The following is a 15,165-nucleotide window of genomic DNA, read 5'->3' on the forward strand; positions in this document are numbered from 1 at the left end:
CTCCTTTAGTGCCCGAAAAAACCTTAGGGGCAACTGATCTCCACTTTCACTACACTCATCTTGAATCTTGACTGACTTGGGTGTTAGAGTGCAAATAATGCAGGTCCGTCCTGCGCCACCGTAAAGGAGATCAGAGCCACCGTTCAAGATAATTGATTTTCCAACTGCATCCGTTTCTAGTTCCTGAACATAATAGTGCCCAGATTTTATTTGGTCCGGGTACATTACTAGTTCTAGAAGGTCTAGGGTTACAACCTTTAGACCTTTGTAATTTATCAAAACATGGCTCCAAGTTGCCAAATATATTACAATGAGAGCATTTATAAACATGTCGATTCACTTTCTTTCTATTTACTTCTTTACTATATGCTTTACTAGTTTTAAACATGATCCAATTTTATTTAAGGAAGGCCTTTTACTTGATAAGACCAAGTCAAGGTTTTCTTTCCCCTTATTAAATTTAATTAGGGATTTGCAATTCGGTTACTTCCTTTTTCATTGAGACACAAGTCTCACATGCTCCCAGTGAGTTTCATTTATTATCTATTTCAAACTTAACTGTTTCATTACTCTTTTCAAGAAACTCAAGATGATCCTTAAGGTCTAAGTTGTGTTTTTAATCTTGTCATTTTCCTCAATTAACTTAGAACTTAATTTAAACAAATTCTTGTAAGATAGTTTTGTTACCTCACGATCATCTTCCTCATGAGATACTTTCAAGTAGACTTTGTCTTATTTGTTGGAGAAGATTATTCGAGGTTTCTTCACGAGGTTGACTCTTTATCATTTGTAGAGGATTTATTTTCTCTTCCTATTTCTAAGATTCCACTAGATGAGGCTTTTTCTTGATATTTTCTCATAGATGAAGTTCCTTCATTTGATTTTGAATTCTCTAAAGATCGTTCAACTACTGAGTATATTCTCTTGAAGCAAACCACAAGAGTTATCTTGTAGGAGTATGATGAAGTTGTTAATGATTATTTTAATCTTATGCCTTCATCTTTAATTAATTGAACTAATTCTTTCAACTTTTCTACAATTTCCTCCTTTTTTGCTTATTCCTAAAAGACATAAACACTCTCATATCTTGATTTAAGTAATTGATCAGATTTCTTATTCCTATTCTTAACTCTTAGATTTTTTTAGTGATGAAAATTTTAATGTTATTTCTAATCTTTCTAAATTTAGAGAAGCACTTATGAATAGAGCATTTATCTTCTTTTCCTCGTGTGTTCATTCGCTCTTGTTCGATACTCGGAGAAACTTCATACATCATTTCAACAGTATCTCACGTTTCCTTGGCAGATTTGCAATTATAAATATAAAGGAGTTGACTATCATGTAAAGAAACAACTAAAACGTTCTTAGTTTTAAATCAATCTCAAACTTTCTATTTTCCTCTATGGTCTAAAGGAAATCGTGTTTATCCACTACTTCTCCATTTATATTGTGAGTAGGGATAAACGGACAGTTAGTCTTAGTTTCTCACAATTCAAAATCAATAATTCGAAAGAAAAAAAATAAATTTAGTTTCTCATAGTTCAAACCAATCACCATTAAATAGTGGAGGTGTGTTTAGGGAAGGAATCTTGTTAGAAAAGTGTTGGAAGTTAACTTCCTTCTGAGACGATTAGTCTTTGAACATAAGTTAGGCTCTAATGCCACTTTTTGGACATGTAAATCCTTACACAATAGGGGTTGTATTACGGGGTTAGTAAAACAATAGTTTAAAATTAAATTGTTCTCAGTTTCATATATTAAAAACATTTTTAAGAAAATGTTTAATTATAGTAACAGAAAATCAATGGAAAAAATATGCAAAAATAAAAAGATAAGGGTAAAGAGATGACATAAGAATATATAGAGGCTCGGTTTAAATGAAGAGACCTAATCCTGTCTCCAAGACTTGATATTGATAGTACCCAATAATGCTTATAAGCATTTAGTAGGTTAAGCTTATGAACCCTTTTATACAAGGAAAATGAAGTTTCCTGTTAACTTCCAACCAAACAACAAACAATGGACTGAATGGATAGTCTTCCTTCCAAACAAGAACAACGCTTTGAGCGGATAGTCTCCAAGTTAAATCGATATTTTATATGAACTTATCTCGAACCAATATGGAGTTTTGTATTGGATATCCTTTGAACCGAACCGGGGTTTTACACGGGTTGACCACGAACTGAATTGAGATTTTAAACCAGGCTGATCTCAAACCAAGTAGTGTTTTTATACCAGACTGAGCTCACAAACCGTAATGAAAAATTTTCACAAGTTATCTTCAAGAACACACAAAGATAACTTTTTCTTAAGTGTCTTAGCTCACAAACTAAACGACGAGTTATTACTAAATTCTCAAACTAAGTTTTAAAAGGCTTAGCTTCGAAACCAAACAAAAACTTCCTTAAGGAAAAAATAGTCAACCAAGAGAAAATTTGATGTTGCTGAATTTACAAATATACCTTTTCTAGAACAAAATTTCCTCAAATAAACACAAGGACTTTCTTAAAGCATTATGGCTAAATTCAAGTGAGAGAAAGTAGAAAAATATTTTAAAGAGATGGAGAGTGAGGAGAGTGAGATAGCTCACAATTATGGGTGTGAAAAAGTGAAGGGAGAGACTTCTATTTATAGAATAGAGGTTGGAACAAAAAAGGAAAGGATCCATGGGCAAAATTAAAGGTCTAATCAATTAGGACCTTAAGCCAATCAATTGGATGATAAAAATAATTGATTATAAATGTCCATTTTGAAAGGTTTGGATAGAGAGTTGTTGTCCTTCATTAAGATATTGTCACAATCGATTATGGAAACTATTTGCAATTACCAAATCGATTAGGATATGCTCCAATGGATTGGACAATTCAAAAGCTTTTCCAAATCATTCTAACAGTTCCTGATTCATTTAGCTAGGCTCAAAACTATTTTATAGGTTAATTTCTTTGAGACATAGAGGCTTTTTAAAAAGGTTTTAGTGAATGTGTGATTTAGCAATAATACTTTACAAAAGATCCCTTGTTATTTTACAAAACACTAATCACTCAGACACGATTAGACGAGCTTTCACACTTTCCCTCTTTCACACTTTGAAGCTTCAAGACTTTGCTAAATATATCAATCTCATATGCACCTGCTTGAGTCTTTGCAGATGAGACTTAAGATATCTTAAAGTCGGATGACATCATCAAAGGATATTTTCGGAGATCATCAAGAACCCTAGTTCATTAACTTGATTCAGAGAAAAGGTTTCGAACAAACTATCTTAAGCATCTTTAACCGCTTGACATACTTGCTTGTCTTTATGCTTTAAGGACGAATCTTCATAAGTTATCATTAAAGATTGCATCTTCATAAATTGTGATCAATGAAACTAAGTTGTTATAATCAAAACCAAACCTTGATAGGTATGACCTTCTTAGCTTTGAACACTTCTTGATTAATCCTACTAACACATAGTTCCACATTCTCCCCTTTTTTGATGGCGACAACGCATCTCTCAGCAAGGTGGTAAAAAAAAACAGCAGATAGATAAAAATCAAGCCCTTCAAATGAGTAGAGAGAATACTTTACTCCCCTTCAGAGCATAATTCTCTCTCTTTGTCATAATAAAAAAGGCAGGTAAAAGATGCAAGGCAAAAAAATTAAATATGCAAATACATAGTCACATCAGCATTTAGAAAGGGAAAACAAGTACACTTCATTGAATAAAAATTATACTGCAATTTAAAGTATAGAAAACAGTAAATTTTAGGAATTTGAAACAAAGAAAAAATATAAAGGCAAACTAAAACACATAAGTAAGACTACTCTTTGCCATAAGTATCATCATTCTTTAAGATGATTTTCATGATCTCTGCAATACCTTTGGCATGTGATATTTGATTCTTCTAAGTGTTCTTCTTCATCAGTCAAATAATGTATTAATTCTCCATGTTGGATTTGAATATTAATTTTCATGAGTGAGGAGTAATCGATCTTATTGATAGATCACACAATTGTTTTTCCTATAGTACCGACTTTAAAGGCACCCAACAGTTTAGTGATTAGTGCTTCATATGGAAGTTCAACTTTCTGAATTTCTTTATAGTGTATCATATAAAGAAATATGATTTCCACCTAATTAATTTGAAACTTTTTGATTGGCTTGCTTAGCGAATTTGAACGATTTTGCAATAGAAACAGTCTACCTCAAATTTAATGAACGATATTCATTATAATCATAGGGTGTGTTTGGATTGGCGGTGAACATAATTGTTTCTAGCATAATTGAGTTTGATAGAATTGATTTTAACATAATTGAGTTTAAAAAAATTGATTCATGTTTGGATACATTTAGGTAAAAGTGAGTTGAATAATAAATTTCAATGTAAAAATCATTCAAAATCAATTCTGGAGATAGAAACTACAAATTCTAGTTTCAAGTAGAATCAATTATGGAGGAAGAATCAATTCTACTTTTGATAAAACAAACATCTCAAAATCACCCAGAATCAATTCTACACCTCTAAAATTGATTTTGAATCTTCGAAACGCCAATCCAAACATGCTAATAAAACCAATGTTATTATATGTTATTTCGTGTAAAAACAAGTAAATAATTATTTGAAATTAACAGTAAAAGTCAAATAAATTACACTTTGAAGATGACAAAGATTACATTCACCACCATTTTATTTGACAAAACTCTTCAACAAAAATTATTTTACAAAATAGAATATTCAATATAAAATATTTAAATTATTTTTAAAGTGAGATTTTGAAAAGCTACTACTAAAAGAAACATTTCATCTCATAAATATTTACATATTTACTCACAAGAATGATGACCATAAAGCACTAGGAAGTATGGACCCCAGCTTGATTGGCATCCCTAAGGTTTAAAGACATGCGTGTCGCAAACGGCTTGTATTCTATAATTAAATAACCATAATGAAAAGTGTACTTCACTCGTGCATTCTCATTATTGGGGTACCCCACTTTAGGGGACAATTTTTATCAATGTGGCATTCTTGTCCTGTCCCTTTTAGGTCACAGTCCCACAACATAACCAAAATCCCTGCAATTCAATATTATGTTACGTACTATACTCACATATACAGTAGATATATACAATAAATTTCTTTGACTCTTTCTCTTTCTCTCTCTAGTCAGAACCTATAATGATGACGAATGACTGCTGCCTGAGAGGTTGAAGTCTTCAAGAAGGAAATCATTAAAAAGCAGACTGATCAATATGTTTGAAAATCTATTGGATTTTCTGATAAAGTTGCCTTGAACTACGGCCTCAGCCTCCTCACCCATGACCATTAGGTCATACCCTACCTAACTATCACTATTTATTTACTTTTGTTGAAATTTTCCACCAACAATTTACATGTGAAACCTTAATTTACGTAAAACAATATATTCAAGATAAGAACACTAAAATATATTTAAGGCTACAAAAGACATGTTTTTAATGAAATGCAGTTCATTTAATTAACCATTTCTTTTTTATCTGGCAAATAGCAATTGAAATGAACTTGAATGCCGTTGTGACCATCTTTGAATAGCAGTATGTCTATAACCAAAGATTTGTCGAACCTTTATTGAATGGAATTTCAATTGCATTCATGGCAACAATAAGTTCAACATTATTTAAGAGCAAAAGAATAGTAGGGTTCACCATACAATTAACATCCCAAGAAAATAGCATTTGAATTTTTAAACATACCTACAAGATGAGGGGTCTAAATTACTCATTTTGTCTTGTAATAATGTACTACTAGTATAATATGTCTCACTACTACATCTATCCCTATGCCTATGTAAGCCTTGTGTATAATTAACACTTGAAACATAGATTCAATCCTTGTCAATATAAAAATTATTATGATGAATAATTTAAAATATTTTTGTAAGCGTTTGAAAAAAAATATTTTGTCCTTTATTATAAACTTCTTTACAAAAATTTATAGATATTAAAAAAAATTATTGTAACAATTTTTTTTTTTTTTTGAGAAAACTTAATATTTTACATATTGATAAAATTAATTATATAATAAATTATTTAATTCAATGAGAAACTTAGAGAATTCTATATTAAATCATAAAAAAATAAAAAAATGGACCCTATAAGTAAGGATATTAGTATTAAATTAATTTTTATTTTAGAGATATATATATATTTCAATTTAAATTTTCATATTTCAAGAAATTTGATAGTAATAAAAGTAAATTTAGAAAATTAAAAAAGAAAATATCTAAAAATTTAATACTAAAAGGCATACACTAATTCCAAAAAAAATCTAATGAAGAACTAATGGAATATTTCATAAAATTATGAAAAATACGACCTTGAGTTTGAAATAGATTATATGTAGGGAAGGGAGTCCTACTATGATTGGTGCAATTGTCCGTTGTTATGTCTACATGCTATCTAACATTTTTGATGTAACGGATTACCTTTTGTTTATCTTCAATTATATATTTTCTAATTCAAAATAAAAATGGTTAAATTTATTTTTTCCATGTAGATTACGAATTAAAATAAAATAGTACACTACTAGAAATACACGTATTACCTGCGGAATTTCCTGCGGAAAATTTTCCGCAGGTTTACCTGCGGATTTTCCTGGGACTTTCTTAAATAAAATAAATCTTACTGCGGATCTTGAATTGGCAGAAAATTCCGCAGGAATACCTGCGGATTTTGCTGCGACTTATATATTTCAAACATAAAATGAAACTATAATGCAAAATTCGCAGGTAAATCCGCAGGAAACTTTCCTGCGAATTTTGCTGCGGATATCAATTCTATTACAGAATCCGCAGGTAATTCTGCAGGAAATTTTCCTGCGGATTTTGCTGCAAATTTAACTATTTTCTTAAAATAAGTAATTTTTGTCTAAATTTTTTTTTTAAAATTAATCATTATATTTAATTGTTAATTATTTGATATTATAATATTAATTAATGATTTAATGTGAATTGTGTTATTTTTAAATTTTCATCTTAATTTTTTGATGAAATAAAAGGTATAAAATATTTGAAAAATAAAATTAATAAAAGGTATTAAAAATTTTGAGAATGGGTATCAAAGATTTTTTTATAATAATCAATTTTTTAAAAAAATACATAAGTAACTCACATTTCAAAAATATTACCTTAATAATCATGTTTGGCCATTCTATATTGCGACTCCTAATTTTTTTTTAAAATTTTAATAATCCAGATTCAACATTAAAACATTTTATCGCGGATAATTACTTTTTTTTTAAAAGTAGGTGGCGCCATATGGAATTCCGAAGATATATCTCCCCGAAAATATGAGTTATCCAAGCTGAACCATACTGTAAATGCTTCAAGTTTAAACGATTAAACAAAGGCCTAAGTACTTCAACTCAACTATAACAAAACCAAACAAACGTTTGGAGTTCGCTCAAAACAAAAACCTTCACAACAGAGAAATTGCGGAATCGCTCTATCATCGGCCACGTTTGGAGTTGACCAAGCCATCACCCGTTACAGTTTACACCATGATTAATCTTCTTCGCAACGATCTACTCTCACAATCGCAACCACCGATCGAATCTCTGAACCCTAGCTTGTACTTTTCCCCTTTCAACTCAGGTAAATTCATCTGATCTTCTTAATTTCTGTTTGACGATTTTGATTTCTACTGAATCAAGGTGTTTGTTTTGAGCCACAATGAGTTAGATTGATTATAAACTTAGCTTATTTTTGTAATCAAGGTGTTTGTTGAAATGCCATAATGAGTTTACTTATGTTATATTGATTATAAACTTAGGTGATTTTTGTAATCAAGGTGTTTGTTCAAATGCCACAATGAGTTTACGTATAGCAACCTTTGGTTATAGTATTCAACTTTCTCACTTTTTGTATTCTTGTTTTTTTATCTATTTCCCTCTTTGCAAAAAACACTAAGTGCAGATATGAGAGCTTGCGCTTAAATAGGCTTAATGGTATAGCTAAGGTTCTTGGAGTACTTGCTTCTGCTGGAGGAGCTTCAATCATTACCCTATACAAAGGACCAACAATTTATGCTCCAGAATCACCTTTAGCAGTACATCAGGGACAATTCTTGTCTCTATTTGAGGACTTCAATGGGAAAAACATGAACTTGGGTGGCATTTTTCTCTTTGGTCACTGTTTGAGTTGGTCTGGTTGGATTTTGATGCATGCATTTGTTCTGAAAAAAATTCCAGCACAACTCACTGTTTCTGCTTTTACTTGCTTATTTGGTATTGTGCAGTTTGGGACGATTGCAACATTTCTTGAGAAGGATCCCAAAGCTTGGCAGCTCAATTCCTTTGAAGAGGCCTATTGTATTTTGTACTCGGTTCGTAAATCAAACTTGATTGTTCAATCTGATATTTCACTACAGTATATGAATTCGGCTCGTCGTTTTTTCTGTATCAGGGAGTGGTGATTTCAGGAGTGGCAGCAGCAATACAAATATGGACTATTAGAAAAGGAGGGCCAGTGCTTGCTTCAATTTATCTTCCCTTACAGACATTGCTGGTAGCTTTTTCTAATATTTTTCAAGCAAGTCAATTACTCTATTTAATGGAAAGCAAACAATTTTAGTCTCGGCATTTGAGATTGATTTATGTGTCACATAGTTACTGCAGGGACATGTTAACCATTTGCTTAAACTTGATGGTGCAAAGGATAGGTTGCAACTCTTCAAGGCTGATTTAGTAGAAGAATGTTCTTTTGACTCTATTATTCACGACTGTCACGGGTCTTTCATATTGTTTCACTGGCTCGTTTTGTTGTTGACAACCCTCATGTAAGAGCAACAAGTTTCTTGAGATAAAGAAATACATCTCTACATTAAACACGAGAAAAAAATAAAGCTCACTATTTAAGTTTTCTCTAACAGGATGTTTTTCGTTAGAGAGAATTAGGTACTTAAAGTAATATGTTGATTAGATATTTGTCTGGATAGGGCATTCAATTTTATGTGCCTCTATAAGAGTCTAGATATTTGTATCTGATCTTTTGATAGTTGCCAATTTATTAAAGGTGTGTAAGTTAGACAAAAATAAAAATGACTTGAGAGAAACTAGTAGGTTAGTAATAAAAATGATGTCGCGCTATCTCTATCTGAAATCGGTTGTTCTGATCGGTGCACCTTACAGCTTTTGTTGAAGTTATTGGTATTGTTAGCAGTGACAAGTCCATCCAAGCTGAGTTATGGACCAACTTTGGCGATGAAATTGGTATTGTTTTGTTATTCCCTTTCATAATTGGTTGTTGTATTGATTTTGAGACATGTCTATTAAAATTAATGGAATCATTTTTTATTCACTATTATCCTTGTAAGTGAAGTTTCAATTTTCTAAGCATGTAAAGCTGTGGTTTCAGATTTTCATTTACATGTTGGCAGATATGTTCAGCTACCATAAGCTCTGTCAGCTTGCAAATGGAGAATTCAAACACTTGTTCCTGTGACTTGAGTTACAACAACCTTATCTCACTATCAGATGCGAATGGAGGATTTAAACAAAGGTTTTTGTTTTAGTGGTAACCACAGCTCAACACGTTGCTTCTTCTCACACAGTCCTATAAAGTTCTAAATCAAGTAACCGAATATATTCACTTGGATTGGCTCAGTCCCTTATCGATCATTGTCTTTCTTCTTCTGCTTCCAGTTATTTCTCACCAGAGAGACAATGACATCTTCCGTAATTGAAAATGGACACGATGAGGCTAAACACGAACCGTCCGATTTGATCGCTGAGAAAATGAATCATGCGGTTGTGAATCTTTTGCTTCCGAATGAAACGTTCTTGAAAGCTGCGATTTCTCTGAAAGACGAGGTATGTGTTGATAGATTGTACTAGTAGTTCATAATGGAATTGATTTTGAAGAGTGTTGGTTAACTTGTGGTGGAATTGTTGTGGATGCAGGTGGTGGAGGTAAATTGGAATCGGCGGGAAGTGGTTGATCCGACGGTGTATACCGGTTTGCTTGGTACGGCTTTTACTTGCTTGAGGTCGTTTGAGGTTACCGGTTGCCGTGAGGATTTGTTGTTATGCTCGGAGATTATTGACATGTGTGTCACTGTCGCACGTGCCTCCCTCAGGTACTTTTTTAGTTGTAGTATCATTATCACTTTAATGCGTGTGTTAATTGTGTGTGAATTGATTAATTATATTTTAATAATTCATTACAAAATTGATTGTTCATACTTGCATACACAGCTTTTTGCTTAAACTATGAATTTCTTTAATAAAATAAATTTCTATTTCTTATCATTTTCCATTTTATCATTAATTAATCTTTATAAATGGTAATAGTGTGAATGAAGTAGACACTGATTCAGTGACTATTATTGTCTTTTACTCTTAAACCTGCAATCTTAAGAAAAGATATTAAAATTGGTGTGATTGTTGCAGACACGTGACATTTTTGTGTGGTAGAGGAGGAGTATGTGCCCTTGGAGCTGTCGTTGCTAATTACATGGAGGAAGATCATATGGCTTTTGTGTTAGACTACTTGTTTTAGTGGTAACCATAAGCTCTGTCAGCTTGCAAATGGAGAATTCAAACACTTGTTCCTGTGACTTGAGCTTTTTTACTTCTGTTTTCTTTAGAAATTTTGAGCTTTTTTTTTACCACAAAAATAATGAAGTAGCAAGAAATACTACTTGTTATTAACTTTGTAGTAGAATTTATAGTAACTTATTGTTCAATAAATTTGTCTTATTAAAATTCAAAACATTTAAATTTATAATTTTATTTTTATATTATGGTTATTTCAATATATAATTTACAATGTTTTAAAAATTTATTAAATTTTTTTTAATTTGAGATAGAAATTACCTGCGGATTTACCTGCGGATTGTTTCCTGCGGATTTACCTGCGGAATTAACTGCGGAACTTCCTGCCGAAAATATTACCCACGAAGGTTTTAGCTGGGGACATAAAACCGCAGGAAAATCCGCTGGAAACACGTTTCCTGCGGAAAATTAGTTAAAATTCGCAGGTAAATCCGCAGGAAAAAAGAGTATTTCTAATAGTGGTAGTTATAAAACATGATCTTTTTCAAAATAAATCATATAAATTATTCTCTTTAAAATAAAACTAAAATATGTAAAAAGTTTAAATTTAGTTAAATATTAAAATTAGATTTTTTTTATTATATTTATTTTACAAGGAAGAACAATATTATAATTTTTTATAATAATTCATGAAATAAAATATATTTTATAAAATTATTGATTTATAAATATTAACAACTCCTATTCCATTTATCCTATTAATTAGTATATATAATTATATAAAAAATCAATGTTGATAATGACAATGAAATTCATTTTAAAAGAGAAAATATTATTTATAAAATAAAATAAAGGTTTTGGTAATTTTTGCTTTAGGCCTATATTAATGAATTAAAAAATTGTGTTAGATAAATTAATTTTTAAAAAGTTAAAAATAAAAATTTTATAGTTATTAAGCTTTTTTTTTTGTTAGACATCTCTTTTATTTACAAAATATAAATACATAACTTTTTTAAACAATATTTCTCAATCTAGTTATCAAACATTTCTCCTATCTACTTTACTATCTAGCTATTATTAGAAGCTATCACCACTCTATCAAAAATATATATTAGTACTTACATAAAGATCAATATAATCACTCTCTCTAATCAATAAAGTGTTTCTAATCAATAAAGTGTTGACACTTGGCAATACAAAATCACTTTCTCATTTCAAATTATATTTTCGGAATTTTTTTGAATAACCAAGTTTTAAAAAATATATACATAAGTAACCTATATTTCAATAAAATTACCCCAATAATCATGTTTTGTGGTGTTTTACACGTAGGCGCCATTCCAAATGGTGCCTCCTATTTTTTTAAAATTTTTTCGAGTTACATGCAGATTTACCTATGAATTTACTGTTACCTACAAATTTACCTGGCAGACCATTCCTTTTACAAATTAAGTTATTTCTATCTTTCACTCTCTTTATTAAACACCCTACACACTTCACAATTTTCATTTTAATTTTTCCTCAATTTTCTTTTTCTCTTTTTATTTTTTAAAATGTAAATAAATTAATAAAATATATCATAGAACAAAATCAATTAGATTCTAGACAACCAAACATAAACATAACTCTCAATTAATTTTACACTACTATTTTTACAAGTGCGGACCCATATATTACTAGTTTGATATCTAATGTTTGGAAATTTTATGTTAATTAAATCACGTTTGTCAGAGGAGGTTAATTCTTAAAAATTAAATCTATTATTAACAAAAAAAAAACATTAATAAAAAAGTTAATACATCTACCTTTTATCTAAATTTATAAAAGAAATAGTACATATTACTATTTGATTATAAAAATAAAAAAAAACTTGTTAATGAGTAGTACAAAAAATTCTGACTATGATTAGGATGCATGACAAATTCACTGTACGTTCCCAATCTTGAGAACGTGTTCCTCAAGATTTAAATTTATACTATGGGTAAAAAGATTTATTTTCTATCACAAAATTCAGTATATCATTAATTTCCTTTGTCTTTTTCAATATCTAACTTCACATGTCTGAAATTTTCTTCTCCCTTCATTCTAATTTCACCATAAATCCAAAACAACTAGAAAAAACAAAATCCAATTATCAGAAAATCTATATCAACTCCCAAACAAACAAAGGGAGCAAAAACAAAAAAAAAAAACACTATCATCCTCTCACAAAATTCCCTATATACAAAACCAAATCAATTTCCAATATTTTCAATTAATATAATCAATTCAACTCAAGATGTTGTTGTGGCTGAAACTTTGACTTTCCAAAAGGAAATCCAATATTAACCTTTGAAGTTGAATCATCATTAGCATGTATAGTAGCACTTGTATTAGTGACAGAAGAAGTTGCTGTAGAATTCGTCGCAACACGTTCACAAGAAGGACACATAGTTAAAGTAGTTGCTGGTAACTGCATGTTGAATGGATTTGAAGTTTTTAAAGCTCTTAATTCTTGAAGCTCCTTGTGTAGTCTTCTATTCTCTTCCGTTAGTGTCTCACAGCATCTCTTTAGATATTCACAATCCACTTCTGTTTGCTTCAACTTTGTCCTTGCTCTTCTGTTTTGGAACCAGACTTCTACTTGACGAGGTCGGAGGTTGAGTTGTTTTGCAAGTGCCAGTTTTTGTTTCTACAACACAATTGTTTCCAAATATTAAACCAAGTTTATAAGTATATCGGTTAAGATTAATCTCTCGAGTCAGACAAGACTCTGATTAAATCTAAAAAAATCTCTTATCATCGGATCAATATGATTTAGTGTTTGATATATGTATTATTCATGGCCGTCTTTAAGGGCGTAAAAGACGGACTACTGCATAACACCTCAAGTTTTTTAGAGTTATATTATAATTGAATAAGACTTCATAAATTATTTTTGACAAATTAAATCGTGATTAAATATGGCGGCTCTGTGTATTAGTGTTTCATTAATTTAAACCTAAAGAAACATTTTTTTTACATAATATGGGAGAGAAAAAACATACTGGATTTAGAGTGTGGTGTTCTTTGAAGCTTTCTTCAAGAAAAGCAGATTGATCTTTTGAGAGTCTAAGTTTCTTCCTTGTGTTTCCAAGGCCACTGTTATCGTCTTCATCGCTAACTCTTGAAGAATTTCTTTGATCATAACCTTCACCATCGCCTGAGCCACTCAAACTCCCACCGCCGCCGCCACCACAACCACTTCCACCACGGCTGTATATACAGAGATCCATCTGAAAAGAAGATGCTGCACTGTTAGGTGACGATGAAAGAACAGCTTCATCTTCCGCCATAGCCACGGCGGTTACCGGTGGAACCACGTTCACTTCCAAGCCCCTTGGTGAGACTCCAAACTCTGTCAACAATAAAAACTCATGATATAGTACTATCGTTGATCTCATCATTTATTCAAAAGTTTCATCTTCTTGAAAACATTGATTTCACTGTGACCCTTTAACTAACTATGTGAGAATAACAAGAGGGAGTGAAAAAGATAACTTTTTAAGAAGTGGGTTATTACCGTTTTGAGAAGGAGGATTCCATGGGAAGGAGAGTTGAGGAAGAAGATCAAGTTGATGCAAATTTTCACTTCTAGTGTTTTGTTCTTCTTGTTGAAGTTGATCTATTTGAGAAGTGATGTTTGGACCAATAGATAAAGTGGTGTTGAAGCCTAGGCCAAGTTCTTTAGAACCTTGATGAGGATGTTTTTCCATTAAGCCAATTAGAGGCTTTGAAGAATCTCCTAAGGTTAAACCAAGTTCCATGATCTCTTTTTCTACTTTTGCATAGGGAAGAAGGAACAATAACAATATATAGATAGAGAGAGAGAGAAGGAACAAGGAATTTAGGTGGGGAAAGGGATTTGTAGCTTGGACTAATAAATGAAGAGGAAAAGGTTGAAAGAGAAGAGTCTTTATAATCATAGAAAATTGAGTGTCCAACGTGATCATAGCATGACCAAAATGGTCACTTTCATTGAAATAAATAAAATTGTATGTGGTGGTTATTTTATTATTTACTAAATAATAGAGTCAATTTAAATTTAAGAATTGTATTAAATCGAAACTCATGTTTTCCATTTTATACTCATGCTTCTTTCCTTTCACAATAGTTATCATTTAGCAAATCAATATTTGTTTTAAAATAAAAATTATATTCATTTTATTATTATATATATATATATATATATATATATATATATATATATATAGAGAGAGACACTAAACTATGATACCGTATCCGTTTTACACCGTAGCTTTAAATATTATTTTCACTTTGACTCAAGTTTCAATGCACCACAAAATAATAAAATAAAAGAAAAAATGAATTAGACCGAATAGACATAAGTGTAGTGTAAAATATGAATGTAATTTTAGCATAGACAAAATGAAATGTAATGCTATTCATACACTCAATTGTTACACCAATATTTATACTCAACAGTACTTTACAGTAGTCACTAAATTTGGTTAATGCAGTGTAAAAACTTGATTAATGCAATAATGAGGTTGGTTAATACAACATCCAGGTATTAAAAATAATTTTTAGCAGTCACTAAACTTGGTTAATGTAGTGTAAAAACTTGGTTAATGCAGTAATAAAGTTGGTTAATGCAACATCCAAGTATTAAAAA

General features: G+C 30.8%; 3 protein-coding genes across 3 annotated transcripts; 2 read left to right on the forward strand and 1 right to left on the reverse strand.

Moving 5' to 3' along the window:
- The first annotated feature begins 7,517 nt into the window (after positions 1–7,517).
- On the forward strand, positions 7,518–8,798 carry LOC131637223 (protein WALLS ARE THIN 1-like). Its single transcript, XM_058907810.1, has 5 exons — positions 7,518–7,611; positions 7,790–7,880; positions 7,933–8,341; positions 8,422–8,547; positions 8,634–8,798. Exons 1-5 carry the CDS (start codon positions 7,518–7,520, stop codon positions 8,796–8,798), a joined length of 885 nt encoding a protein of 294 aa, XP_058763793.1.
- Positions 8,626–10,711, forward strand: LOC131637225 (lanC-like protein GCL1). Its single transcript, XM_058907813.1, has 5 exons — positions 8,626–8,794; positions 9,147–9,227; positions 9,395–9,827; positions 9,918–10,093; positions 10,407–10,711. The coding sequence occupies exons 3-5, from the start codon at positions 9,681–9,683 to the stop codon at positions 10,513–10,515; spliced, it is 432 nt and encodes a 143-aa protein (XP_058763796.1). The 5' UTR covers positions 8,626–8,794; positions 9,147–9,227; positions 9,395–9,680; the 3' UTR covers positions 10,516–10,711.
- A 1,771-nt stretch (positions 10,712–12,482) lies between these two features.
- Positions 12,483–14,416, reverse strand: LOC131637222 (homeobox-leucine zipper protein HOX11-like). The gene is made up of 3 exons (XM_058907809.1): positions 14,053–14,416; positions 13,538–13,887; positions 12,483–13,182 (listed from the first exon to the last, which is right to left on the reverse strand). The coding sequence occupies exons 1-3, from the start codon at positions 14,294–14,296 to the stop codon at positions 12,775–12,777; spliced, it is 1,002 nt and encodes a 333-aa protein (XP_058763792.1). The 5' UTR covers positions 14,297–14,416; the 3' UTR covers positions 12,483–12,774.
- Positions 14,417–15,165: the final 749 nt, after the last annotated feature.

The sequence above is a fragment of the Vicia villosa genome, unplaced genomic scaffold, assembly GCF_029867415.1.
Source record: "Vicia villosa cultivar HV-30 ecotype Madison, WI unplaced genomic scaffold, Vvil1.0 ctg.001948F_1_1, whole genome shotgun sequence".
Lineage (NCBI taxonomy): Eukaryota > Viridiplantae > Streptophyta > Magnoliopsida > Fabales > Fabaceae > Vicia > Vicia villosa.

Excerpts from the sequence above, each read along its gene's own strand:
- LOC131637225 (XM_058907813.1), top strand. The coding sequence starts at position 9,681 with ATGACATCTTCCGTAATTGAAAATGGACACGATGAGGCTAAACACGAA. Across the intron at positions 9,828-9,917 it reads CGATTTCTCTGAAAGACGAG|GTGGTGGAGGTAAATTGGAA; the intron begins GTATGTGTTGAT and ends TTGTGGATGCAG. Across the intron at positions 10,094-10,406 it reads GTCGCACGTGCCTCCCTCAG|ACACGTGACATTTTTGTGTG; the intron begins GTACTTTTTTAG and ends TGATTGTTGCAG.
- LOC131637223 (XM_058907810.1), top strand. The coding sequence starts at position 7,518 with ATGATTAATCTTCTTCGCAACGATCTACTCTCACAATCGCAACCACCG. Across the intron at positions 7,612-7,789 it reads CTTTTCCCCTTTCAACTCAG|GTGATTTTTGTAATCAAGGT; the intron begins GTAAATTCATCT and ends TTATAAACTTAG. Across the intron at positions 7,881-7,932 it reads ATTCAACTTTCTCACTTTTT|ATATGAGAGCTTGCGCTTAA; the intron begins GTATTCTTGTTT and ends CACTAAGTGCAG.
- LOC131637222 (XM_058907809.1), bottom strand. The coding sequence starts at position 14,296 with ATGGAACTTGGTTTAACCTTAGGAGATTCTTCAAAGCCTCTAATTGGC. Across the intron at positions 13,888-14,052 it reads GAATCCTCCTTCTCAAAACG|AGTTTGGAGTCTCACCAAGG; the intron begins GTAATAACCCAC and ends TATTGTTGACAG. Across the intron at positions 13,183-13,537 it reads AACACCACACTCTAAATCCA|AAACAAAAACTGGCACTTGC; the intron begins GTATGTTTTTTC and ends ATTGTGTTGTAG.